The sequence below is a fragment of the Muntiacus reevesi genome, chromosome 2 (assembly GCF_963930625.1).
Source record: "Muntiacus reevesi chromosome 2, mMunRee1.1, whole genome shotgun sequence".
Lineage (NCBI taxonomy): Eukaryota > Metazoa > Chordata > Mammalia > Artiodactyla > Cervidae > Muntiacus > Muntiacus reevesi.
Window position 1 is genome coordinate 189,039,492 of NC_089250.1, and position 27,885 is coordinate 189,067,376.

The window sequence follows — 27,885 nt, forward strand, 5'->3', positions numbered from 1 at the left end:
CCACCAAATGGACTAGGACCTGGGGTCACTAAACCTCGGGCCACAGGCCAGGCTCACTCAGCAGCTGCCCCTGTGGGTCACATCGAGAGGGAAACACGCATCTTCGGCCATAGTGACCTACATTTAGCAGACATCTTGGAGCCAGTGCAAAGGATCACTTTTGGGGGTCCCTGCCTGCTGAGAGAGAGAGGGGTTTAGCCACACCTGGGCAGTCCCGGTCCTGCCCTAGCCTGTCTGACTTTGGGCTTGGAGACCAGTCTGTAGAGTGGATGAGACCCAAGAAGATCACGGGAACCCGAATAGAAGCCCCTTCCCCGCACAGACCTACAGACAGGCACAGAAATTGCTCCAAAAGTTCTCTTAGTATCTCTATCCCCATCAAAGGGGCCTCCAGTGATGTGACTGTGTCTTAGATATCCATCTGTCCATGCACAACACACACGGGCAGTCAGTGTGTGTTCTGTGAAAGGCTTGTTTTTCAGGTAGAAGACGGAGGAAATAGGACATGCAAAGACACTGTGTTCCTGAATTGACACTCAGCCCTCAAGAGCTCCACACATGCAAGGAGCCCACTTGCAGGCTGCCTCTTGAATCAAACCGGCTCGCGTAGTTTATAATCAGCCCGCGGGCGCCCGCCAGAACGTTGGAGAGCCTTCTGAAGTACAAATAGGGAAGACTTGGTGAAAACATAAAAGGCTGGAGGAAGAGGAGAGAGACAGCTGAGTCAAAATAAAAGAGTCATGTGGTTTGGGCAGAATCTGAAATGATAGTCCTGCGAGAACCATTAAACATCTCCTGATAAAGAATGCAAATTCAAGCAAGGGTTAGGAGCCAGGGAGCTTTCCCCCTGTTGTTATTTCATTTCACTGTGTCAGCGCCCCCGCCGCTGCGACTCCTCTGGGAAAACTGCTGCCGAGGAGATGGAGCTGTCTGCCCAAGGACATGTGGCCAGCAGGCTGTGGCCGAGACCGGCCAGTTGGGTGGCCGTGGCTCTCAGTGGGGGAGGGGACCAGGACCATTCTGAGAAAATCAGACCCTCTGGGGCCGCTGGGTCTTCACACTTGGGTGCTGGCGCCCCCTGATGGTACGTCTCGGACAGAACTGCCCTGTCCCATCAGAAACGGGCTGCCAGCCAGCGACCAGAAAGGAAAGCCAGGGAAGGAAGCAAGGGAACAAGCGGGGCGGTGAGAAGCTTCTCAACTTTCCACCTCGGGGAGTTTCGCCCACTAGGGCCAAGCCCTAACAGCAGCGGGAGATGGGAGCAGCCTAGGGTTTGGCAACCAGATGGGTTCCCGCGGTCCCACTTCTGAACCTCAGCCCTGCCGTTTATTTACAGGGTGACCTTAGGTGAGTCGCTTCACCACTGGAGCCTTTTTTCTGTCATCTGTAGAAAAGGAGAGTTTGGGGTCGGAGAGGTGAAGCTGCTTGTCTGCATGGCCGTTAGAGAATCCAGGTGCTCAAGAAAATGTTCGCTTCACTGGTCTGTCAATAAGCGCTTCCTGAGAAGGTATGTGAAAAGTCACGTGGTTGTCTCTCCCTCGCCCTCATTGCTCCTTCTTACCAAGAAATTTCCCGGCTCTTAAGGACTCCTGTGACTAGATTAGGCTCACTAGGTAATCTCCCCGTTTCTAATCACACCTACAAAGTCTCCTTTGCCGTGTAAGGTAACATATTTACAGGTTCTAGGGACTAGGATGTGGACACCTTTGGCGCAAGGCCTTCAGTCAATCCAGTGCTCTCTGCCCCCTACAGATACAGGTCGTCCCAAATCCAAAATACACTCACCTGGTTCCAAGGCCCCCAAAGTTCTCATCCCATTTACGTGCATGCAGGTTAAGTCATTTCAGTAATGTCAGACTCTTGGCGACGCTATGGACTGTAGTACACCAGACTCCTCTGTCCACGGGGTTCTCCAGGCAAGAATACTGGAATGGGTTGCCATGCCCTCCTCAAGGGGATCTTCCCAACCCAGGGATTGAACTTTCATCTCTTATGTCTCCTACATTGGCAGGCAGGTTCTTTACCATGAGCACCACCTGGAAAGCCCCATCCCTTAGATGGCACAACTCAGTCTTACCTCTCAGCTAAATGTCATTATCTAAATCATCTGGGTCTGGTTGGTGGGGGTGGGGGGGACGGGTCTGGGTGGAATACATCCTGAGAGCGATTCCTCTCGATCTGTGAGCCCGTGGATCCCAACAAACAAGTTAATCTCCCCCAAATACAATGGGTGCAAACCAGAGGGGAGGCAGTCTAGCTCTGGGCCTGATCCCAGGGACCAGAGATGTGATATGCAAGAAAGATACAGAAGAAGAAAGAAGGAACAATGAGGCTCTAGCACCTGGAAGTAAAATACTAAGCTTCCCTTCCACATAAAGGGAAGAGGAAAAGGAGTTGCAGCAAACAGGGAGTGCCCTGCCTTGCCCTGGGGCCTTCAGGGCCGACTTTCCCAGAGAGCCGCCCAGCCCGGGCCTCGTCAAGGCAGCCTCTGGAGACTGTCTGAAATGGCTGATGATCAGCCCCAGGGGGCTGCTTCTAACATCGTCTCCACCCGCATCATCATGGTTCATTTATTTACTTAGTCGAAGCATAGTTGATTTACATGTGTTAATTTCTGCTCTACAGCAAAGTGACTCAGGTTATACACAAATACAACCTTTTCCATCAGGTTTATCACGGAACACTGAATCTAGTTCCGTATATACAGTGGGACCTGGTTATTGATCCATTCTGCATCTAATAGTTTGCGTCTGCCTATCCCCAACTCCCAATCCATCCGTCCCCTACTCTCCTCTTGGCAACAACAAGTCTGTTCTCTAACAGTCTTTTTCATAGATAGGTTCATATTTCAGATTCCACATGTAAGTGATGTCATCTGATATTTTTCTTTCTCTTTCTGACTTCCTTCACTTAACATGATCATCTCTAGGTTTATCCATGTTGCTGCAAATGGCATTATTTCATTCTTTTTTATGGCTGAGTAATATATATATGTATACACATGATATCTTTTCCCATTCATCTGTCAGTGGACATTTAGGTTGCTTCCATGTCTTGGCTATTGTAAATGGTGCTGCTGTGAATGTTGGTCTACCCACATCTTTCATTTGAATCCACGTGGCCGGGGCTCAGGAAAATAGCTTTAGAAAGCTCTCCAGGTGAGTCTTGTAACCAAACAGGTGCAGCGCAGCAGCTGCAGATCTCCAGCTTCCGGGCCTGGAGGTCCTTGGTGGAAGTCAGAGCTACCCTGGCACTGGTTGACCACTGGGCCCTTTGCCTCCTCGGATGGGTATCCTGACATCCGGAGGAACTGGGCCTTGGCCAGAGGAAGCCAAGTGAAGAACTCCGAAGCTCACAGGACCAGAGCCAAGGGGGCCACGCACCCTCCCGCTTCCCTGAGGACGAGGAGAAACAGAGGATGGAAAAAACCAACGGAGAAGAACCGGGCCGGACCCCCTCCAGGTGTTCTTGGATGTCCTGGGGCGTCCTCGGTGCTGGGCTGCCACTAACGGAATCTCAGGTACTGATATCCGGTTTCCTTTTTAAAAAAAGATTTTTTTTTAAGTTTTGGCTGTGCCAGGTCTTCATTGCAGCACAATGCAGGTTCTTCTCTAGTTGCAGCGAGCGGGGGCTTCTCATTGCAGTGGCTTCTGTTGTGGAGCATGGGCTCTAGCATGCAGCTCAGTAGTTGCCACCAGCAGGCTCTGGAGCATGCATCTTTTTTTTTTAAAGTGAGCTTATTTAAAGGAAAATGTTAAGTGAACAGTAGTGGGGGTGGTATGTGAACGACCTGTGTTTGGACAGCCTGCGTGCTTGGACTCAGTGCCGTCTGCTGTGGTAGACACTAGCCTCCGGTAGCTGTGGAGCGCTTGACATGTACCGGGTGCCCTGGATAGGGCTGCCAAATTTAATAAATAAAAGTACAGGACGCCTCCCACTCCTCAAGCATGGGCGGTGCGTGATGCCCTTGGCATCAGGACGCCATGGAAAGGGGGAGGGTATAGAAGGTGGGGAAACCTGATAAACACACCTCAACCAGGTAGGCAAGGTCAGCATCAGCTGTTGTAAGTCACTTTGAAAGCATGTGCTCTTTGGGACTTCCCTGGTGGTCCAGTGTTAGGATTCCATGCTTCTGTTGCAGGGGGCATGGGTTCCATCCCTGGTTGGAGAACTAAGATCCCCACACACTGCAAGATGCAGCAACAACCCCCCCCCCCGCCCCCACCAAAAAAAACCCCAAAGCACGTGCCCTAGCTCTGCGTTGAGCTCTGCACTTAACCTCTGTGGCCTTCCTCCCCCAAGCCCATAACCCCTAGTATAACTCATGAGAAAAACATCAGATATATCCCAATTGAGGGGCATTCTACAAAGCGTTTTTCAAAATTGTCCAGGTCATCAAAAAAACAAGAAAAGCTTGAGAAATCGTCATGGCCCGGACAAGCAACACCACGTGTGGCTATTTAAATCTGGGGGGGAAACCTAAGGAGGCGTGATGACTCAGGGTAACAGGGGATCATGGGATTGTGGAACAGTGGGAAAAAGACACTTGGAAAAAACTAAGGTCTGAACAGACTATGCACTTTAGTTAATAATAACATTAACAGTGGTGCACTAATTGCAGTAAATGTAGCATATAAATGTAAGAGGTGATAAGGGAGGCTGTGAAGTATGTAGGAACTCTGCTCTGTTGTCATGATTTTCCTGTAGATCTAAAACTTCTGACATAATTAGTTTAAAAAAAGAAAAGGCTGCCCAATTAAATTTGAGAAACTAAAACTTCTTTTAGTGTAAATATATCCCATGCAGTATTTGGGGCTCAGTTTTACTAAAAAATGATCTATTTGTCTGACATTCAAATTTAACTGGGCAGCCTCTATTTTTATCCGGCAAGCCAACTCACCCAACTGAATTTTTAATTCTGCTTAATTTTCATGCATTTGAATTTAAACAGCCGTCTGCGGCCAATGGCTTCAGTCAGCCTTGGGCGGCACAGGTGTAGGCTGTCTGTCTTGCCCTGAGGTCAGCGTTTAAAGCAGGTGAAGCCCCCGAGAGACTCAAGACTTGTACAGCATCTTCTAGTTTCAAGGGCAGCCCTCTTCTCACCCCACTTCCCTGGTTCTGGCCGAGAAGAACGGTGCTTCTCAGGGCCCGTGGAAGCTGGAAGGGGCAGCTCAGAGGCCCAGAGAGGCACTGAGGACGTGGAGTCTTTGGCGGCTGTGGCAGCCGGGACTGGCGCTCAGACCACAGGGCAAGGAGTGTAGTGGCTCCTAAGAAACTCAGCAGCTTGTCTGACTCGGCAAGGTTGGTTTTCTGCCCAAGGCTTCACTGGCTGAAGTCAGGGTGTCGGCTGGCTGAGGTACTTTTTTTTTCTTTTTAAATATTTATTTATTTGGCTGTGCTGAGTCTTAGTTGCAGCATGTGGGATCTTGTTGGGCTTCCTAGGTGACTGAGTGGGTAAAGAATCCTCCTACAATGCAGGAGATGTAAGAGACACAGGTTCAATCCCTGGATTGTGAAGATCCCCTAGAGGAGGACATGGCAACCCACTCCAGTATTCTTGCCTGGAGAATCCCCATGGACAGAGGAGCCTGGCAGGCTACAGTCTATAGGGTCACAAAGATTCAGACACGACTGAGGGACTTAGCACAGAATCTGGTTCTCTGACCAGGAATCAAACCAGGGCCCCCTGTGTTGGGAGCATGGAGTCTTAGCCACCAGATCACCTGGCTGAGGTCTTTTCAGGAGGCTGTGAGAAGAAGCCATTTCCAAGCTCACTCAGGTTGTTGGCAGAACCCAGTTCCTTGTGTTTGCAGGAATGAGATCCCCATCTCCTTCCTAGCTGTGAGTCCAGGCCTGCTCTTAGCTCCTGGGCCAGCCTCATCCTTTGCCATGCATCCTCCTCCATCCTTCAAGCCCCAAACAGTGTCAGACTCTTCTTGTGCTTCCAGTCCGATCTCCTCATTTGTCCTCGTGGCTCCACTTTAAAGGGCTCGTATGCTAAGGTCAGGTCCATCCATCTCAAGGTCAACTGATCTGAGACTTTAATTACCTCTCCAGATTCCCTTCACAGCCACACCTAGATTAGCACTGGATTGGATGACTAGAAGATGTGCACACACCAAGGGTGGGCTTCTTGGGATTGGGCATCTTTAGAATTCTGTCCATCACAAGGACCCTCCAAATGCAACAGCTTAAGGGCTAAAGCAGGTTCTAAAGACAGACAACATGGTTTTGTGGCAGGAAGGGGGACCCCCTTCCAGGGCCTGAGAGTGGGCTCTTGTCTAACACTTGGGAATGAATTGTCCAAGAAGACACATGTCCTGGCAAAGCAAGAGATTTTATTGGGAAGGGGCACCCCGGGCAGAGAGCAGGAGGGCCAGGGAACCCAGGAGAACTGCTCTCCCACGTGGCTCGCCGTCTCGCGTTTTATGGAAGTTGGGTTAGTGTCCAGGTTGTCTCTGGCCAATCACTCTGACTCAGGGTCCATCCTGGTAGCATGTTCTTCACTCAGCCGAGAAGGATTCCGGGAGGTTGGCAGGACATACGGACTTGCGTCTCCTCTCTCCTTGTGACCTTTCTCGAATTCTTCTGGTTGGTGGTAGCTTGTTCTGCATTCCTTACCAGGACCTCCCAAGGTAACTCACGCCCATGGTCACTAGGGGGCCTGGCCAGGGCAGGCAGTTTCAGTCAGCGGTTCCCCCATATGGTTTCAGAGCCCAGCTCCACCACCGCTCAAGGGGTGTGTGGCCTGGGACCCTCAACCTCTTCTGGCCTGTTTTCTCACCTGCAAAACCGGAGTCAGACTGACTTCGTTAGCTCACCAGGTGGCCTGTATCTGACACTGACACTCTGGCCATGATCACACACCTTTCCAGCTGTTCTCACTTCCTGCTCTCAGAGCTGCCCTGCCCATTGCAAGACCCACTTTGTAGGCGTGAGAATGGCGTTTCCCCTGCTTTCCCCACATTCCCTGCCTTTCCAACAAGGCCCTTTAAGGAGAATGAGCTCATAGCTTGGGATCTTGGTCTCCTCTCCTTGGCAGGCTAGACCAGACTTGGCAGGGGGTGAGAAATGTCAGCCGGGGAAATCTTCTTCAAAAACGTATATGTGTAGTAAAATGTATATCCAAATCTAAAACAAAGGTAACTGCACTCACTGGAGGGTGTTACTTGCCTGAGGTGGGGAATGCTTGTAGGTAGAGGTTGATTTCCATCTCTTCCCTCCTTGCCTGGCTCACAGAAGATGAGATTTTGGGCCTTGGTATTCTGGTGTAGGCATTTTGCCATGAGCATCCTGTCTATTTCATGGTTATGGGCCTTGAGTACCAAGTCAGCTTAAAAAGCTTGTGAACATACTAATGAGAAAGAAAGAAGGTATCTTGGATAATGTGGAAGAGAGCGGCCGATTTTGCAAATGTTCCAACATGGGTGGTTTATAACTAATTGGAAAAACATGCCTCTTCTCTGTTGCCTTAATCCTTTCTGCAGTGCTCAGGCCGTAAGTGTTCCCAGAAGGTTTAAGCAGGGAGTAATCGGCTCCCAGGGTGGTTATCACAATGACGAAGCAGGCAAAGTTCTCATGCTAGCGTCTGAGGGTCCTGCGGCTATTGCCAGCTCGGCCTAGGGGACAAGAGAGCCAGTGGGTCCCCAGCATTCCAGGCAGGCTCCAAGAGGCCGGTGTCGGGCATAGCAGAGAGTAGGGGTTCATTCTGGCTTTAAAGTTAGCCTTTGGATTTCCCCAGTGGCTCGGTCGGTAAAGGGTCTTCCTGCAATGCAGAAGACCTGGGTTCAATCTCTGGGTTGGCAAGATCCCCTGGAGAAGGACATGGCAACCCACTCCAATCTTCTTGCCTGGAGAATCACATGGACAGAGGAGCCTGGTGGGCTAAAGTCCACGGGGTCACAAAGAGTCGGACACGACTGAGTGACTAACACTTTGAAAATTCTGGAGGCAGAGTTTGGGACCCAAACGGGAAAAGGAAACTGCCAACTGTTAAGTCCTCTCTGAGCTGAGAAGCCCCTGAGGCTCTTTGATTGTAAGCACAGCACTTGGCTTTTCAGAGATGCAGAAGGTGATGGTCCCACCGTCACTTCCCCATTGGGTTTCTCTGTAAGACAGTGTTCCCAGGGACTGATGATCTGGCTCGGCCGTGGCCCTGCCAGTGTCCTGGAGAGGGGAGCCTGCGTCAGCAGAGTGGCACACAGCCCAAATGGGCACTGCGGCCCCTCTGGTCCGAGCGCTGCAGAAACGACTGGCCCCAGGTCAGAGAGACCCGGCGTGTCCCTGTCCTGCCTTCGCCAGCCTCTCTCAGTGCCTGGGCCTCCTCTTGCAGAGCGGATACAGTGTGGCTTATCAGATGGGAGAATGACACCCTCCCATCCCCCCGGGGGGGGGTTTCAGGATGAAATGTAGCAGGTGCAGCCCCCCACCCCCTCGTCTTCTGAACCAACCGCCCCAGTGTGTCCCCAGGAGAGGGCCATGGACCAAAAGTTGGCGCTACTATTAGAGTTATAAGGGTTTGCGGTTTCCTCTCTCTGTCTTCACTTCCTTCCCGAAACCCCAGAAGAGGCTTCGCGGGAAAGGAAGGGCCTTTCAGATCCTGGCGCACAGCAGGGAATGGCCGGAGCCCAGGGTGGTGACTGGGCTGAGTTGTGGGTTTGAGCCACCAGGGCCACTGAGGCACAGCTGACCAGCTGCCTGGTGCTGCCGGTCACCCTGCGGACACGGCCTCTGTACACCCCGGGAGGTGCCCCATCACCGCGAAGGGGGTTGGTCAGGTCTTGTTCTGCTCAGGACAGACCCCTCCGAGTAACACAGTAAGGGCAGACTGGGTCCTGTGCGCCCAGGAGTTTTTAACACAGAACACGCGCAACAGGTCCTGGTCCTTTGGCACTGGCCCCTCTTGCTGTTTTATTTTTGGATGTACCACGCGGCCTTGCAAAATCTTAATTCCCAGCCCAGGGAGGGAACCCATGCCTCCTGCAGTTGGGATCACAGAGTCATAGCCACTGGACAGCCAGGGAAGTCCCTTGTTTTTCCCCGCCTCTTGTTACTGTTAATGCCACAGTTATGTGAAACGGATCTGCTCTTGCAGAAGCGGATCTCAAAATAGTTTTGGGGGTCAGTTACCCAGCTGTTTAAGGCTCCGATAGGAGGGGGCTCCGAGTCAGTTGAATCTAGAGGCAGGGATGGGTCTCCTTGCTGGGAGGGGCTCCACGGCTGGCCAGTCCCTTGTTTTGTGTTAACTCTGACCTGTGCCAGTCGCCTGAGCATCTGCATTAAAGGACTCTCTAGCAGGACCTGCTACATAAAGTGGGGGTCCCAGTATAAAATGAAAACGCAGGGCCCCTCATTCAAAAATTAAGATTCAAGACGGCGACACAGAGCACGCAGGGAAGGGTGGGGGGTGGCCGTCTGAGCACAGGGCCCTGGCTGTATGCTTTGCTTGCTCGTGAAGCCGGCCCTGGTCTGGAGGAGGAGAGCACAGGGCAGGCAGCTGATCCACAGTACATGAATGAACGTGGTCACTCTACTTGGCCCTAGGGGGCTTCCCAGGTGGTGCTAGTGGTAAAGAACCCACCTACCAATGCAAGAGACATAAGAGACACAGGTTCAATCCCTGGATTGGGAAGATCCCCTGGAGGAGGGCATGGCAGCCCACTCCAGTATTCTTGCCTGGAGAATCCCATGGACAGAGGAGCCTGGTGGCTACCAAAGAGTCGGACACGACTTAGTGACTGAATCAGAACGCACACCCTTCGGGCGAGTGACCACAGCCCTTCTGTTGGTTGGGGAAGCCTGGTGAGACGAGCAGAGCTGAGAGGTGGGCTGTGTGTGCCACGCGGTGACAGACAGGGCGCAGGGCTCCAGGCAGCGTCTTTCCTCTAGAAAGGGAGGTCCCTGGTCTGATCATCTGTCCCGGGGTTCAAAGTAAAGTCAGGGAGCAATGCGTTACAGTTGTCGCTCTCCAAATCAACATTTTCCAAAAACAATTTTTTCCTCCTAATTTGTCCTGTTTGTGATTTTGGATTGTGCATTTTGGTTTTTTGGTATTTCATTGGTTTTTTTTTTTATTTTACTGCCATCAGATGCCAAATTGATGAACTTTGAAAGCAAATCATCACTGTCAGAACTTACACAGTGGGCATAGAAAGATAAACTAAAACATTACTTCTTGTTTCTTTGGCCTTCAGCCCTCAGCCCTGGGCATTCCTGGTGATGCTTTGTCCATTTGTGAAAACCCCCACTTTTCTGTTTTTAAGTGAGATTTCAAGATAAACTTAGATTGGCTGAAAAAGGACAGTCCAACTGGAGAGAATTCGTCTGAAGAGAATGGGTCAGAGGTTGCTAAGGAAACGATTGTTTGCAAAGTCGGTTTATATAAATTGTTGGCGGAAAAAGAAAAGTGCCATTTTATTTTTTCTCCCAGATGATAAACAGGAAGGAAGGCTGTTACTCGGTCAAGTGACTCATGGAGTGTGGGAGGTTGAGATCCCAGAGGGGCTTTGGGATGCCTCTCCTTTTTCTTGGGTCCCATTTCTGATTTACCTGCCAGGCTCCAAGGCTCCAAATTAAAAGGCAGACACAGGCCTTTTACTGGGTGAAACAGACACAAAATTCTCTGGGTGGATGGATGAGGAGACGAAGAAAGTGTGCAGAAACTCAAAGAGATTTCTTTTCCTTTTCTTTCTTTCTTTCTTTTTTTGAAAATCCCTTGTTTTATTATGAAACTTAAGTATCATTTTCAGCGCTTTCCTTCTCCTACGTCTTTCTACAAGAATTGAGATATAATTCACAGACTATGAAGTTTATGTTTAAAGTGTACAATCCAGTGGTGGTTGGTGTATTCACAAGGTTGTACAACCAACACCAGTGATTCCGAGCACTTTCATCACCCCCGAAAGAGACTCCATACCCATCACCCCCCACCCACCCCCCGCCAATCCCGCCATCCTCCTCATGCCTGACAACCACGAGTCTCCTTTCTGTCCCTTCCAGTTGATCTATGCTGGACATCTCATGTATGCAGAATTATATAACACGTGGCACTTTGTGTCTGGCTTCCGTTGCCCTAAAACAATAAAACAGCCAATTATTTTTACCAGGAAGATAGGTTTATTTGGGAATAGCAAAGAATGGCAATTCAGGACATGCCATCTATGACAAACCACAGGCAAATATATGGAACAAAAGAGAGGTAAGTTCTTTGAAAGAGGAGATAGGAGAGTTGAGAGAAGGTGTTATGAACAGAGAGTCCATTGGAGGAAACTGCAAGTTTGAAGTATAGTGGCTTTTCATTGACTGAATTATGATAGTCTCTCATTGGCTGGGCAGTTGCTAGGTGCGGAGAAAAGCTTCCTTCTCCTGCTAGGGTAGCAAATAGTACCATAGAGATGTAAAGTACATCTCCTTCTATTGGGTCTCGAATTGACGTTTAGTCGTGGGACATAAGAACTCCCCGTCTGGGCTCCTGACTCCATTTTAAATGAGGTTTCTGTTTTAATTTTTACACTTCTTTCACTTAGCATAATGTTTTCATAGGCCATAATTGTTGTAGCATGTTTCAGTATTTCATCCCTTTTTATTGATTGAATCATATTCCATTGCATATGGAGAGACCGTATTTTGTTTGTCTATTCTTCAGTCAATGGGCAGTTTGTTGTTTCTAGTTTCTGGGAAAAGGGACTCCTAAAACCTAGTGAAACTGCAAGAATCTCAGAGTTGGGCCTGGCTCCTAGGAAATAGAAACATTTACCTGGAAGTTGAGGGAAAGATAGTATAATATTTGGTATTCCTCATTTTTTTAAAAAAAGGCCTAGTTGTTAGTTTTTAATTATTCCATCCAAAAATACTGAAGGTGTTACTCACTCAGTTGTGCCTGACTCTTTTCGACCCCATGGACTGTATCCCACCAGGCTCCTCTGTTCATGGAATTCTCCAGGCAAGAATACTGGGGTGCCGTTCCCTTCTCCAGGGGATCTTCCCCACCCAGGGATCTAGCCAGCGTCTCCTGCACTGCAGGCAGAGTCTTCACCATCTGAGCCACCAGGGAAGCCCCAAAAGTAGTGAAGGGTAACAGAATATGTCACCCCGAAATAATGTTTCTTTGACATAAGATTATTTTGAGATAATGGCAAATACATGAGAAGCTTTAAAAGCAGAGCAGAAGTTACCCTTTTGTAAGGGGAGTTGGCATTTTTAAAGGAAATCTCTATTTGTAAAGGTGTCTCCCTCTCTTCCCCTTGTTAATTATGCCGGTAACCTCGCCACAACTGATTTCATCACATCTTTCTTTTGTCTTTAGTTGAGAATAGTATTTAAGCCGGTGACTCAGGCCACTTTGAGTGTTAACTCATTCTCCCACTGAGTATCTCCCAAGTTTACATGAGGTGGATATGTTAGTAAACGTCTATTCATTTTTCTGTTGTTAATCTGTCTTTAAAAACAATATTTATTTATTTGGCTGCATCGGATCTTAGTTGCAGCACTTGGGCTTAGTTGCCCTGAGGCATGTGGGATCTTAGTTCCCCAACCAGGGATCAAACCTGCATCTACATTGCAAGACAGATTCTTCACCACTGGACCACCAAGGAGATGCCTCTGCCTTTTATTACAGAGGTCTCAGCCAGGAACTCAGAAGGATGGGGGGGAAATTATAGTTTTCTCCCCTTCAGGTCCTGGTGACTCAGATGGGACCCTCTGGGATGCTCTACTTGCCCTGGGATCTAACCTGGGCCCCTGCATTGGGAACATGGAGTCTTAGCCACTGGACCACCAGGGAAGCCCCTGAACAACTTCTTTAATATCTCTTGGACCAAGGATGTGGTGGTGACAAGTTCTCTCATCTTTGCGTGAAATTTTCTTTATTTTGCCTTCATTTTGACAAATGATGATGTTGGATATAAAATGTTCAATTGATAGTGTCATTCCATTTTCTTCTGGCTATTACTGTTTCTAATGAATTCATCTGTTGTTGCTGTTATATTCATCTGAATATTGCTGTTATTCCCATGAATGTAATTTATTCATCCTTTAGCTGCTTTTGATATTTTCTCTTTTTCTTTAATTTCCATTAGTTTCATGTGCCTTGGTGTGGTCTCCTTTGTATTAATCCTGTTTGGGGTTTGCTAAACTCCTTGAATCTCTTTTGAGATCGTTAGTCAACTTTAATAAATTACTGTCTGTTGTCTCTTATCGTTTGAGCTACCCGAGAAGCACCAAAATGTTGGTGTGAGTAGCCATTTCCTTCTCTAGGGGATCTTGCAGACCCAGGGATAGAACCTGGGTCTCCTGCATTGCAGGCAAATTCTTTACTGTCTGAGCCAACAGGGAAGCCTGGTGGATGGCATCCTGACTCAATGTACGTGAATTTGAGCAAGCTCCAGGAGATGGTGGAAGACAGGGAAGCCGGGCATGCTGCAGTCCTGGGGTGGCAAAGGGTCAGACACGACTGAGCGACTGAACAACTCTCTCCCTTAAGATATTCTTCTGCCCTGTTTTCTCTCTTTCTTCTCCTTTTAGGACTCCACTTACATTTCTTAGAGTCCATTCTTTCTTTCTTTCTCTTTTCTCTTGTGATTTTTATTTTTAATTCTTGTTTATTTCTGTGCTTCCATTTGGATAATTACTACTGACCAGTCTTTAGTCACTGATTTTTTTTGGGTTGTGTCTAGTCTGCTATTAAATCCATTCAGTGGGTTTTTCATTTCCAAGAATTTTATATTTCAGTTCTAAAACTTCTGTTTGGTTCCCTGAGTTTCCATTTTCTCTTTTGTAATTTTGACCCATTGTCTTGTTTTACCTCTAGATTCTTTAACACCTTTTAAAATCCTAGCACACCTTTATATATATCTGCTAATTCCAACATCTGGGTCATGCATGGATCTACTTTTATTAACAGTGTGCTCCTATTTCACAGAGCTAGTAATTTGAATTGTATGCTGAGCTTTGCGGATATCATGTAAAAAATTCCATATATTTCTCTAAAGAATATTGAGTTTTTGTCCTTACCAGATAGTTAAATCACTGGCTGGCTGATCACCTTTGACCCTATTAAGACTTGGTTTTTAGCTTGGTTAGAATGGGTTTTCCATTGCACCTCTCAGGGTCTCATGGTGTGCCCACGCAGTTTAGGATTTGACCAAGGATCTAAGGATCCTCCTTGCAGATTTCTGTGTGACTTCTTCCCCTCCTGTGCCTTGTCACACAAGTCCAAAATATCCTAGCACCCTTGAACTCTGATCTCCCTTTCCTCCAGTTAGCAAGACTGCTGCTTTCTATGTAAGCTATGCATCTCACTCAGCAGTTTGAAAAGTGCTCCTTTCCAAAGAAAGCTGTGGTGAGATTTCATCTCAAGAACTTCCCTTCTCTTAAGGATTGCAGCTCTATGCTGCACGGCCCAATTCCTGCAAGCAATTGTTTTGTATATTCTGCTTAGTTTTAGAGTTGTTTATGATGGGGGAGGGCTTCCCAGGAGGCTGAGTGGGTAAAGAATCCGCTTACAATACAGGACACGTAACAGACATGGGTTCAATCCTGGAGGAGGGCATGGCAACCCACTCCAGTATTCTTGACTGGAGAATCCCAGGGACAGAGGAGCCTGGAGGGCTACCGTCCATGGGGTCGCAAAGAGTCAGACATGACTGAGCACACACGCATATGACAGGGGAGGATGATCCTTTGGGGCTGGCCCTGCAGACTTTTAAAAACTTTTTATTAGATTGTGTATAAATGGGACTTCTGGGTTTTGAGTCATGCTCAGAAAGGGCTTTCCTAACAAGAGAAAAATTTCTTCTAGTACTACTACTATTTAACTTTTTATGTTTAAATCTTCTATTCAGAATTCATTTTTGGTGGAAGAAATAACACAGAGGGTGCTTCCCTGGTAGCTCAGAGGTTAAAGCGTCTGCCTGCAATGCGGGAGACCTGGGTTTGATCCCTGGGTCGGGAAGATCCCCTGGAGAAGGAAATGGCAAACCACTCCAGTATTCTTGCCTGGAGAATCCCATGGACGCAGGAGCCTGGGCAGGCTACAATCCACGGGGTTGCAATGAGTAGGACATGACTTCACTTTCACTTTCATTTTCACCCAGTTGTTCTAATGCCAATAACTAGAGAGTGCCCACCCCACCTCTGGCTTTGAAGTCTTTAGTTGTATAATAAATTCTTGAATGTATTATGTGTATTTGGTATTTTCTTCCATGCCATTGATTTGTCATACATATGTATAAATGTACATACATGTATATTTGTTGGTATGAAATTGTTTTAATTACTATAGTGTAATCTGATTTAATATGTATTAGGGTTAGTTTTTCTTCACTGTTCTTTTCTGAAAATTTCTGGCTATTGTTTAAAGTTTCATCAACTTTAGAATCAGCTTGTCTAGTTTTAAAAATATGCACAAACATATACATGGACATGCACGTATATCCCTGTTGGGTATTTTTATTGAGATCACATTATTCTGTGTTAAACTTATGAAGTTAATTTTTTTGATTTTTTTTTTTTGAGAAGTTACTTTTCAGTGGCTTTTTTATTTTTTAAATGTATTGTTTATTTTTGGCTGTGCTGAGTCTTTGCTGCTGCACACAGGCTTTCCCAAGTTGCAGTGAGTGGGGGCTATTCTTTTAAGAGCCAGGGCGTCTCAGCGCGGTGGCTTCTCTGAGTTGCCGAGCACAGCCTCTCGGCGCTCGGCCGGTCGTTGCTGCGGTGGGCTCAGCAGTTGTGGCGCACAGGCTTCACTGCTCTGCAGCATGTAGACTCTTCCCTGACCAGGGACTGAACCCATGTCCCTTTCATCGGCAGGCAGATTCTTCTCCACTGTACCAACCAGGGAGGTCCTACTGGCTTAATTTTTTTATGCAATAAAAATCGCTCATTTTAAGTGTACATTCCAATGACGTCTAGTGAATTTAGAGTTGTGCCGCCAACTTTACGTATGTGAGACACTTTCTATCACCCACGATTTTTCTGTGCCAATCGGCAGCCACTTCCTGTTCCTGCTCCACGCCCCCCCACCAGGTCCATGCAGCAACCAACCTTTGTGTTCTTTCTGTCTAGTTCCCTTTTCTGGACATCTCATATGAATGGAATCATACAATATGTGGTCTTTTGCATCTGTCTTTCCCTTAGCATAATGTTTTTGAGATTCATCTCTGTTCCTTTTATGTGCATCGGCTCAGATGGTAAAGAATCCACCTGCAATGCGGGAGACTTGGGTTCGATCCCTGGGTCGGGAAGATCCCTTGGAGAAGGAAATGGCAACCCACTCCAGTATTCTTGCCTGGAGAACCCCTGGACAAAGGAGCCTGGTGGCTCCAGTCTGTGGGGTCGCAAAGAGTCGGACAAGACTGAGCAACTGAGCAAGTTCCATAGTATAGACATAGCACAGTTTGTTCATTCATTGAATAGCTGATGGGGCTTTGTGCACTGTCTTTGTCTAAGTGTATGTTTTCATTTCTCTGGGGTAAGATACCTAGGAGTGGAACTGTTGAACCATATGGTAAACATATTTTTAACTTTTTAAGAAATTGTTAAGTTTCTTAGGGTGGCCACACCATCTTACATTCCCTCCAGCATGTATGAGGGTTCCAATCCCACCATTCCGTAACACTTGGTATTGATAGTTATATCTCTTTAGTGTTGAATCTTTCTAAATTGGAACATATGCAGCACAGCTTTCTTTGCATTTGAAGTGTTTTACCTCCCTCCCAGCTTTTATAGAGTTCTTCACATAGGTTGTATACATCTTTGTGCACTTATTGTGTGGGAGATTTATTGGGGGGTTATTCTTGTAAGTGGAATATTTTCTTCTAACTTTTCCATGTGCTGTTTATGCATAGGAAGGCTAGGTGTTTTGGTAGGTTACTTCTGTGTCTGACCCCCTAGAGAAATCTCTCACTGCCTGCCACCTTTTCTGGTTGCCTCCCTTGAATTTTTCCAGAGTAAACATAATTATTTGACCTCTTTCTTTCTTCTTAAATGGCTTCTTTTTCTCTCTTGCCTACTTTCATCAGCTAGAAACCTCATACAAAGCAATGGTGCAGGGCATTCTTTTGTTCCAGAGTCTCATGGAGACTTCTGTTGCTTCCAGTCATTACAGATGAGTCTGATTTGGGGGCTCGGTGCATGTGTCTGTGTGTATAATTTTATCATGCTAATGATACCTTAATTAGATACCTCAAATTAGAAGAATGCCTTTTCTAATTTGATAAAAGCTTTTGTTAGTAAATGATAAATGCTGTCAAATGGCTTTTAATGACTATTACAGATCATGATTTTTCTTCTTTAATATATTAATGTAAAGTGAATTAAAACATCTCCTAATATCAAACCTTCCTTGTTATATCATACAAGTCTCACTTGTTTCTGGTGACTTTTCCCTTTCAATGCTTTTGTGGGTTTTATTTGCTAATATTTTATTTTGGAGTTTTGCATTGATTTTTTTTTTTTTTTTTTTTTTTACACATAAGTGAGGTTGGCCTGTGGTTTTCCTTTGTTGTGCTATAGTGGTTGGTTTTTGGCCTCTACAGATTCCTGATAAAGAATTTGGAAGTATTTCTTCTTCTTCTAGGCACTGGAGCAGTTTACAGATCATGGAAGTTAGCATTTAAGCTGGCTGATTTCACCTGGGAAACCATCCCTGCCTGAGGTCAGGGTCCCTTCTCCCCACTCCCACCATGGGGGCTTGGGGGATGCTGGGATCTTTTCTAACAACTTGCTCAGTTTCTTCCGGTCTAGTTAAATATTTTCTCCCTTGGTGCTTGTTGGTATCTTCCCAGGTGGTACCAGTGGTAAATAACCCACCTGCCAATGCAGGAGACACCAGAGATGAGGGTTCGACCCCTGGGTCAGGAAGACACCCCAGAGAAGGAAATGGTACCCTGCTCTAGTATTCTTGTCTGGAAAATTCCATAGACAGAGGGGCCTGACAGACTACTGTCCATGGGGTTGCAAAGAGCTGAACATGACTGAACATGCACACCTTTTTTTCCCTTAGATAATATCCATCTCCTCTTGAGTGTTGTTTACATAGTCAACCTTGGCAGTCCCCTTTTCATCTTGATCAACTCTACCCCTCTTCCCTCCAGTCCCCCTGGACTGACTTAAGGTTGTCATTTTTCTGTTTGTTTATCAATTTGTGAGAACTTTGACTTTCGGAGAATGCATACATGCTTCCAGGGAGAAATAAACTAAGACACCCATCACTTCCCAGACATCCTGAGTCGGCGGGAACTCACTGGAAAGCATCCTTTATTGGACAACCAGGGATCCTGCTCCTCTCTGGCAGCTGAATTCCAAGTTTACAGACCAGAGTGCTTCAGCTTGACCTCATTTCCACCCACTCCTTCCCCATCTTCAAAATAATTGAGAAGTGAGATTAGGTAATAAAAGCTGACTCAGTTTTTCCTAAGATGTGGGTTGAGTGGGTCAGCTCTCCTCCTCACTTTGACAAGGGTCGACATGAACTGCTTTTTCTACTCCACTTCTGTTGTAAAACTCAGACTCACCCTTAATCAATGGCCATCCTTTAATGTGGTCATAACCCCAACAGACGGCAAGAAGGGGACTGATGGTGGTGAAGGGGAGCAAACGTGCCACCCCAAAATATGCCGCTTAAGTACAATGGCTGTTTGGAGCTGAAGGCAGCTGTGTGAGTTTTGGGTGTGCAGCAGAGTGATTCAGTTTTACGTGTATGTATGTCTATTCTGTTTTCAGATTATTTTCCCTTCTAGATTATTACAGTGTTGAGTAGAGTTCCCTGTGATATACAGTAGATCTTATTGATTACCTATTTTATATATAGTAGAGAATATATGGGCTTCCCAGGTGGCTCAGAGATAAAGAATCCACCTATCAATGCAGGAGATGCTGATTTGATCCCTCAGTCAGGAAGATCCCCTGGAGGAGGAAATGGTAACCTACTCCAGCGTTCTTGCCTGGAGAAGCACATGGATGGAGGAGCCTTGCAGGTTACAGGGTCACAAAGAGTCAGATATGCCTGAGTATGCATGTGCGCACACACATATACACACACAGTGAATATATGTTAATCCCAGCCTCCTAATTTATCCCTGCCCAACCAACTTTACCTTTTGGTAACCAAAGTTTGTTTTTCAACTCTGTGAGTCTGTTTTGTAAATAAGTTCATTTGTATCCTTTTTAGATTCTGTATATAAGTGATATCATATGGTATTTGTGTTTATCTTTCTGATTTCACTTAGTATGATAATTTCTAGGTCCATCCATGTTGCTGTAAATAGCATTATTTCATTCTTTTTCATGCCTGAGTAATATTCAGTAATATACCACATCTTTATCCATTCATCTGTTGATGGACATTTAGGTTGCTTCCATATCTTGGCTATTGTTAAATAAGTGCTGGACTGAACATTGGGGTGCATGTATTTTGGTTTTCTCTAGATATATGCCCGGGAGTGGGATTTCAGGATCATATGATAGCTCTATTTTTAGTTTTTTGAGGAACCTCTATACTGTTCTCCCTAGTGGGTATACCGATTTAGATTCCCACCAACAGTGTAGGAGGATTCCCTTTTCTCCATATCCTCTCCAGTATTTATTTTTGGTAGACTTTTTGATGATGGTCATCCTGACCAGTCCCTGAGGTGGTACTTCATTGTAGTTTTGATTTGCATTTCTCTAATAATTAGCAGTGTTGAACATCTTTTCATGTGCTTTTTGGTATTTCTTGCTATCTGTATGTCTTCTTTGGAGCAATGTCTATTTAGACCTTCTGCCTATGTTTTTTATTGGGTTTTTGGTTTTTTTTTTATACTGAGCTGCATGAGCTGTTTGTATATTTTGGAGATTTAACCCCTTATTGGTCACTTCATTTGCAAATATTTTATCCCATTCTGTAAGTTGTCTTTTTGTTTTGTTTATGGTTTCCTTCGCTGTGCTAAAGCTTTTAAGTTTAATCCAGTCCCATTTGTTTATTTTTGTTTTTTCATTACTCTTGGAGGTGGATCAAAAAAGATCTGTGATTTTGTGTCAAAGAGTGTTCTGCCTATGTTCCTCTAAGAGTTTTATAATGTCCAGCTTTACATCTGGATCTTTAATCCATTTTGAGTTTATCTTTGTGTATGATGCTAGGGAGTGTTCTAATTTCGTTCTATTACATGTAGCTGTCCAGCTTTCCCAGAACCACTTATTGAAGAGACTGTTTTTTCTCCACTGTATATTCTTACCTCCTTTGCTATAGATTAGGTGACCATAGGTGCATGGACTTGTCTCTGGGCTTCTATCCTGTTCCATTCATCTATATTTCTGTTTTTGTGCCAACGCCATGCTGCTTTGATTACTGTAGCTTTGTAGGATAGTCTGAAGTGACAGAGCCTGGTTTTTCCAGCTCTGTTTGTTGTCGTCTTTTGTTTCTGGCCATGGCGGACAGGACCTTAGTTCCCAAACCAGGGATCAAACCCAGGCCCCCTGCAGTGGACATATTGAGTCTTAACCACTGGACCACAGGAAAGTCCCTGTTTTTCCTTCTCAAGATTCTTGGGCTATTCGGGGTCTTTCATGTTTCCACACAAATTGTAAAAATTTTTTGTTCTAATTCTGTGATAAATTCTGTTGGTAATTTGATAGTGATTGGATTCAACCTGTAGATTGCTTTGGGTACTGTAATCATTTTCACAATATTGATTATTTCAATCCAAGAATATGGTATATCTCTTTGTGTTGTCTGTAACTTTTTTCATGAGTATCTTTACCGTGTTACCAGTACAGGTCTTTTGCCTCCTTAAGTAGGTTTATTCCTAGGTACTTTATTCTTTCTGTTGTAGTGATAAATGAGATAGTTTCCTGAATTCCTGATCTTTCATATTGTAAATGTATAGAAATGCAAGAGTATTTCTGTGTGTTAACTTTATACCTTGTGACTTTATCAAATTCATTGAGCTCTAGTAGTTTTCTGGTAGCATCTTTAGGATTTTCTGTGTATAGTATCATGTCATCTGCAGACAGTGGTAGTTTTACTTCTTTTCCTATCTGGATTCCTTTGGTTTCTTTTTCTTCTCTGATTGCTGTGGCTAGGACTTCCAAAACTATGTTGAATAAAAGTGGTGAGAATGAATATCCTTTGTCCTATTCCTGATCTTAGAGGAGATGCTTTCAGTTTTTCACTATTGAGTATGATATTAGCTGTGCATTTGTCATGTATGGCCTTCATTATGTTGAGAGAGGTTCTCTTTATGCCCACTTTCTGGAGAGTATTTTTTTATCATAAGTGGGTGTTGAATTTTGTCAAAAGCATCTATTGAGATGATCGTATGGCTTTTATTTTTCAATTTGTTAATGTGATGAATCACACTGATTGATTTGGAGATACTGAAAAATCCTTGCATGTCAATCCCAAACTTCCTAACCATCCCTTCCCCCATCCTTTCTCCTGGTAACCATAAGTTCATTCTCTATGTCTATGAGTCTGTTTCTATTTTATAAATAAGTTCATTGATATGGTTTCTTTGTTCAGTTCAGTCGCTCAATCATGTCCGACTCTTTGCGACCCCATGAATCGCAGCATGCCAGGCCTCCCTGTCCATCACCAACTCCCAGAGTTTACTCAAACTCATGCCCATCGTGTTGGTGATGCCATCCAGCCATCTCATCCTCTGTCATCCCCTTCTCCTCCTGCCCCCAATCCCTCCCAGCATCAGGGTCTTTTCCAATGGGTTTCTTTGTGGATTCTGCATATAAGGGAACTCTGCTCAATATTATGTGGCAGCCTGAATAGGGGGTAGTTTGAGGAGGGAATGGATACATGTATATGTATGGCTGAGTCCCTCTCCTGGCCACTTGAAACTATCACAACAGTATCAATCATCTGTACTCCAGTATAAAATTAAAAAAGAAAAATCCTTGCATCCCTGGATAAATCCCACTTGATCATGGTGTATGATCCTTTTAATGTGTTGTTGGATTCAGTTTGCTGTATTTTGTTGAGGATTTTTGCAACTATGTTCATCAGTGATGTTGGCATGTAATTTTCTGTGTGATATCTTTGGTTTTGGTATCAGGACCTTGTAGAATGAGTTTGGGAGTGTCCTTTCATCTGCAGTTTCTGGAAATCGTTTCAGAAGGATGTGTGTGTCAGAAGGATAGGCTCTCCTCTAAACGTCTGATAGGACTCGCCTGTGAAGCCATCCTAGACTTTTGTTTGTTGGGAATTTTAAAATCACAGTTTCAATTTCAGGGCTTGTGATTGTGTTAGTTGCTCAGTTGTGTCTGACTCTTTGTGACCCCATGGACTTCAGCCCACCAGGCTTCCTTGGTTCATGGAATTCTCCAGGTAAGAATACTGGAGTGGGCTGCTATTCCCTTCTCCAGAGGATCTTCCCAACCCAGGGCTCAAACGTAGGTATCCTGCATTGCAGGCAGATTCTTTACCGTCTGAACCTCCAGCGATCCTTTTGCTTGTTTTTTTGGTCTGTTCATATTTTCTATTTATTCCTGGTTCATTTTGGAAGATTGTATACACCTTCCTAAGAATTTGTCCCATTTCCTCTAAGTTGTCCTTTTTATTTTTCTCTCATGATCTTTTGTATTTCTGTGGTGTCTGTTGTAACTTCTCCTTTTTCATTTTAAATTTTATTGATTTGAGCTCTGTCCTTTTTTTCCCCTTGATGAGTCTAGCTAATGGTTTATCAATTTTGTTTATCTTGTCAAAGAACCAGCATTTGGTTTCATTGATCTTTTCTATTGCTTTCTTCAACCCTAGTTCATTTATTTCTGCTCTGATCTTTATTAATTTCTTTTGTTCTGCTAACTTTGAGTTTTGTTTGTTCTTCTTTAGTTGCTTTTGGTGTAAGGGTAGGTTGTTTGGGATTTTTCTAGTTTCCTGAGGTAAGATTGACTGCTATAAACTTCCCTCTTAGAACTGCTTTGCTGTGTCCCACAGATTTTGAATCATCATATATTCATTTGTCTCTAAGTATTTTTTGATCTCCTCTTTGATATCTTTAGTGATCCATTGGTAATTTCATAGCATTTTGTTTACCCTCCGTGTGTTTGTGGTTTTTTTTTTTTAACAGTTTTTTTTTTCCTTGTAGTTGGTTTCTAATCTTGTAATGTTAAGGAGAGACCACTTTTAAAATCTGTTTATTCATTGATGGACACTTGGGTTGCTTTCTATCTTCTTCCTTTCTTCCCTTTTAACTTTTAAAAACTCTCAGGGACAAAAAAGCATAATAATTATAAAGATAATTTTTAAAGAAAAGTAATCAAATTAACTTTTTAAAAAATAACCAGCTGTGTGTCATGCCCTTCCTATATGGAGTTCCCATTTTCTTCTATTCCTTACCAGCTTTTGTCCATATGCAGTCATTATTATTACAGATTTTTATGCACTCTTCCGCTTTACTTGGAAGCTAATTCTTTTTTATGTTAAGACATTGCCTGATGCTGAACTTTTTGACAAATGAGTTCAAGATAGTGTTTGCAATAAACTACAAGTTAAAAAAATAATTTCCCTGTTGGCTGTCTTTAATTTTTATTATCCTGAGTAATAAAATTATTTTGAAATCTTTTGGAATCATTTTCTCCTTTCACTCCCTCGTTTTGGATAAAGGCCCAGGAGTGGGCTTATTAGGTCAAAGGAAAGAATGGTTTTAAGACTTTCAAAACCTGCTACTGAGGTTGTTCATAACTGAAACCACTCTTTACAGAATTTGAGCGGGAGGGGTTTTACTGACAGCCTCACCAGTTCTGGGCATTATTATTTATGTATCTATTTTATAATGTAATAAATTAGGTTATGATGATGATTCTCATTCACATTTGGATTCCAGTATCATTAAATGTTCCGCCTAATGTGTACTCATCAGTTCTATTTTTCTACTTTTGAATTGCCTTCTCTGACCTTTTACCAGATTATCTCATGGAGAGTCAATTTCAAAGGAATTTACCTGAACCTACTCTTAGTTGGCTGTAGGTATGAACATTTATAGGTATTAAAAAAAATTTTTTTTAATTTATTTTTGGCTTTGCTAGGTTTTTGTGGCTGCATGGGCTTTTTGTTTTTCTCTGCTTGTGATGCGCAGGGTTCTCATTGCCTTGGCTTCTCTTGTGGAGCACAGGATTTAGTGCGCGTGGGCTTCAGTAGTTGTGGCTTCCAGGCTTTAAAGCACAAGCTCCATAGTTGTGGCTCATGGGCTATTTATAGGTAATTTTTAATGGAATCCTTCCCTATTTTTCTAAATGCAACACATGTGCATGCACATTCCCACACACTACAAATTGCCAAGTGTTGATGTTGAGTCAGCCTGGAGGAGGAGGAACTGTGCTCTGTCCTGGGGCCCCCAATGTCCCCAGTCCACTGCTAGGTTCCTGGTCAGTATGTGAGGGTCAGAGCAGGGAGGCAGGCTGGCAAGTCTTTCTGCAGTTTCCTTTCTGGGCTGGAAATCCCTGAGCCATTGCACAGATTTAGAGAAACCTACAGGTGGTTGCAAAGTGTGGGCGCAGCCATCTCCAGTCTCCTCAGGCCCCTGCATTCCAGAGGTTTGCCTTCCATTGCCCCCTTCCCTCCTCCTCCAGGGCTGAGTTCCAAGGCCCAACACAGCACTTCAGTGGGTGCATTTCTGCTCAGGCATGAGACGGCTTTTGGGTCATTTTGATGCCTATTATTTTTCTTGTATTTATAATACTTTTTAAAAATATTTTTCATTTGACTGCACCGGGTCTTAGTTGGGGCACACAGGATCTTCAATCTTCATTGCAGCATGTGAGATCTTTAGGATGCGTGCAGAATCTTGGTTGTGGCATGTGGGACCTAGTTCTCTGACCAGGGGGATTGAACCCAGGTCCCTGCATTGGGAGGGTGGAGTCCTAGCCACTGGACCACAGGTGAAGTCCCTGTTTTGACACCTATTAGGAAAAAATGAGAAGGCAGTGGCACCCCACTCCAGTACTCTTACCTGGAAAATCCCATGGACGGAGGAGCCTGGTAGGCTGTAGTCCATGGGGTCGCAAAGAGTCGGACACGACTGAGCGACTTCACTTTCACTTTTCACTTTCATGCATTGGACAAGGAAATGGCAACCCACTCCAGTGTTCTTGCCTGGAGAATCCCAGGAATGGCGGAGCCTGGTGGGCTGCTGTCTATGGGGTCACACAGAGTCGGACACAACTGAAGCAACTTGGCAGCAGCAGCAGGAAAAAATGAACAAGCATTCCACATTATGGCTTGGGATACAGCTGAAGTTCATTTGACTCTTTCGTAAAGATCAGACTACGGCACACCTCGGTGATGTCTGGGTTCAGTTCCAGACCACTGACATAAAGTGAGTCACAGGAACATTTTGGTTTTCCACTGCTTATAATAGTTATGTTTATACTGTAGTCTATTGAGTGTGCAATACCATTGTTTCTAAAAAAAACAGTGTGCATATCTGAATTGTTGCTAAAAAAAAAATGCTAGTTGTAGTAGTAACATCACAGATCACCGTAACACATAATAATAATGAAAAAGCCTGAAATGTTGTGAGAATTACCAAATGTGACAGAGATACCAAGTGAGCGATGCTCGGAGGAAAATGGCACTGACAGATTTCCTCAACACAGGGCTGCCGCAAGCCTTCCATTTTAAAATATAAACAACCCTCCCAAACCCCCAAAACGCAGTCTCTGCAAAGTGCAATGAAATGAGGTATGCCTATAGATGGTACAAGGCCACCGTGAAGTGGAAAGCAGGTGGTTGTGGTTGGGCAGGCTTAGGGGCAGATGGGCCCAGCTCAGTGCCAGCCTGGCTGTCTGCTAGTCGTGTGACCTTGGGTACATCCCCTCAGCTCTCTGAGCCTGCTGCCGCTGCTGCGTCTGGTACTCAGGGATCATCCACACCTCTGCTGCTGCTGCTGCTAAGTCGCTTCAGTCGTGTCCGACTCTGTGCAACCCCATAGACGGCAGCCCACCAGGCTCCCCCATCCCTGGGATTCTCCAGGCAAGAACACTGGAGTGGGGTGCCATTGCCTTCTCCCCACACCTCATCAGGTTATTATAAAGTCAGAAGAGCAAACGTGTTTTGAAGAGCAGAGCTTGGACTCTGGGGTCTTCTGGTTGTAATAACCATGGCAACACAGCACTCCCTCCAGAGGGTGGGAATGAGCAGGACCAGATCCCCCATTTGCATTCACTTCTGGCAAGTCTAAAACCCTCTCGAGTTCCTCTTTCTAAACTGCACTGAGCACCTGCTGTGTGCCGAGGATTCTGTGTGGGGAGGCCAAGGACAGCTGAGAACTGGCATCTGGCTTTCTGGTAGCCCCAAGCCTTCTGGCTGAGAGCTCACCCACTGCTCTGGACTCTTGATTCCGGGTAGAGAGGGTCCTGGGGGCCCCCTGCTGGTGAGCAGGTTTCACAGCCCCCCACGCCTCCCCCTCCACCCCATCCCTCCAGTGGAACAGATGACCCCACCAATCTAATACACGTGTGCTTGGATTCTGCCAGCTTTATTTTTTCAAGGGAAACGCCTTCTCCCAAAGAAAGAGAACAACTCTGCAGGCTGTACCCTTGGGGGCTGAATGCTCAGAGCACAGGTCTGTAGAAACCGGTCCCCTGGAACATTCAGCCATAGAATCAGGATCTATGCCAAGAGGGAAGCACCCAACCAGGCTTTGATTAAGGGACTTGGGACCATCCGTTCCCCTCAAGGAACCTCATGCCTCAGGGGAAGCCGATCCCAAGCTAGGAAGACGCGGGGCAGCCTGACTCATACAGCAGAGGCTTCAGAAATAGCAGCCGGGCAAGTGAAGCAATAGCGCAGGCAAGAACAGTTCCGAAGTGGCGTCCCCTGCCTCTCCAGAGCAGGATCCAGCGGGCCAGGCTGTCTGCTGGATCACAGGGCAGGTGTTGAGGGAGATGGAGAATTATCCAGACCAGTGTGGGCTCCATCGCCCCCAGAAGTATTTCAAAATCACTAACAGCCCTTCTTTCCTGGATCCATCTCAGTCCTGATCTTCTCTGACTTCCTGGTATTTCGTGTTCATCATTCTACCCCACACAAGAATCTTGACCTTGCTGGATGAGATGGGATTGTGGCAGAGGGAGAGGGAGTCTCAGATCTTTGGCAAGCCTGGTGCTGGCTCAGGCAGAATCTCAAACTGCAGAGAAAAGAGGAGGGAAGTATAAGGCTTTGTGGACCCAGAGGACAGGGAACTCCCTGTTTCCTGGAATCAAGCTGGGGGTTCTTGTTACAGTCCTTGGCACACTGCAGGCCCAGCAGGGTCAGGCCTCAAGTGGCCCATTAAAAGGGTATCTTTCCCTTTTAATGGGCAGATGGTTCCCAGCCTAGGAGAGGACTGGACCCCTGCACCTGATGCTTTGGGAGTACAGATGATGTACTCAAAGTTGGTGGGTAAGGGGGTAAAAGAATCTGCCTACAATGCAGGAGATGCAGGTTCAATTCCTGGGTCAGGAAGATCTCCTGGAGAAGGGAACCCACTCCAGTATTCTTGCCTGAAGAATCCCATGGACAGCAGAGCCTGGTGGGCTACAGTTCAGGGTGTCGCAGAGAGTCAGACATGACTAAGCTATCTAGTCGATTGGTGAAGGGGGAGTTCAGGAGCTGAATCCTGATGGAGAGAGGGTATCCAGGTCCTGGGAGTAGCAGGAATATTCAGATGTTTCTGAAACACTCGGTGACCTCTGGATGACTTCTCTGCACTTTCAGAAGGAGCCACAGCCTTACCCCTTGGATCTCCAGTTCACTCTGAAGCAGGGACCTCTTCAACTTAGGGGTCATAGACCCAGGCAGATCCTCTGCACCTCTCTGGGCAAGGCACCATCAGCAGGTGAGTTTGTAAAAATTTTTTAAAAATATTTATTAATTTGACTGTGCCGAGTCTTAGTTGCAGCACACTGGATCTGTGATCT

At 45.7% G+C, this 27,885-nt stretch overlaps 1 protein-coding gene and 1 long non-coding RNA gene across 2 annotated transcripts in view; one reads left to right on the plus strand and one right to left on the minus strand.

Annotated features, from left to right (window-relative positions):
• Positions 1-1,155: 1,155 nt before the first annotated feature.
• Positions 1,156-27,803, plus strand: LOC136158482 (uncharacterized). The gene is made up of 3 exons (XR_010661346.1): positions 1,156-1,507; positions 3,180-3,520; positions 27,683-27,803. It is a non-coding gene; the product is annotated as an uncharacterized lncRNA (long non-coding RNA).
• Positions 27,005-27,885, minus strand: part of LOC136158481 (uncharacterized) — a 166,414-nt gene continuing 165,533 nt past the window's right edge. Inside the window, exon 66 of the mRNA XM_065920298.1 lies at positions 27,005-27,113. Within this exon, the coding sequence (XP_065776370.1) occupies positions 27,109-27,113 (5 nt within the window). The 3' untranslated portion in view covers positions 27,005-27,108. The remainder of the gene's footprint in view (positions 27,114-27,885) is intronic.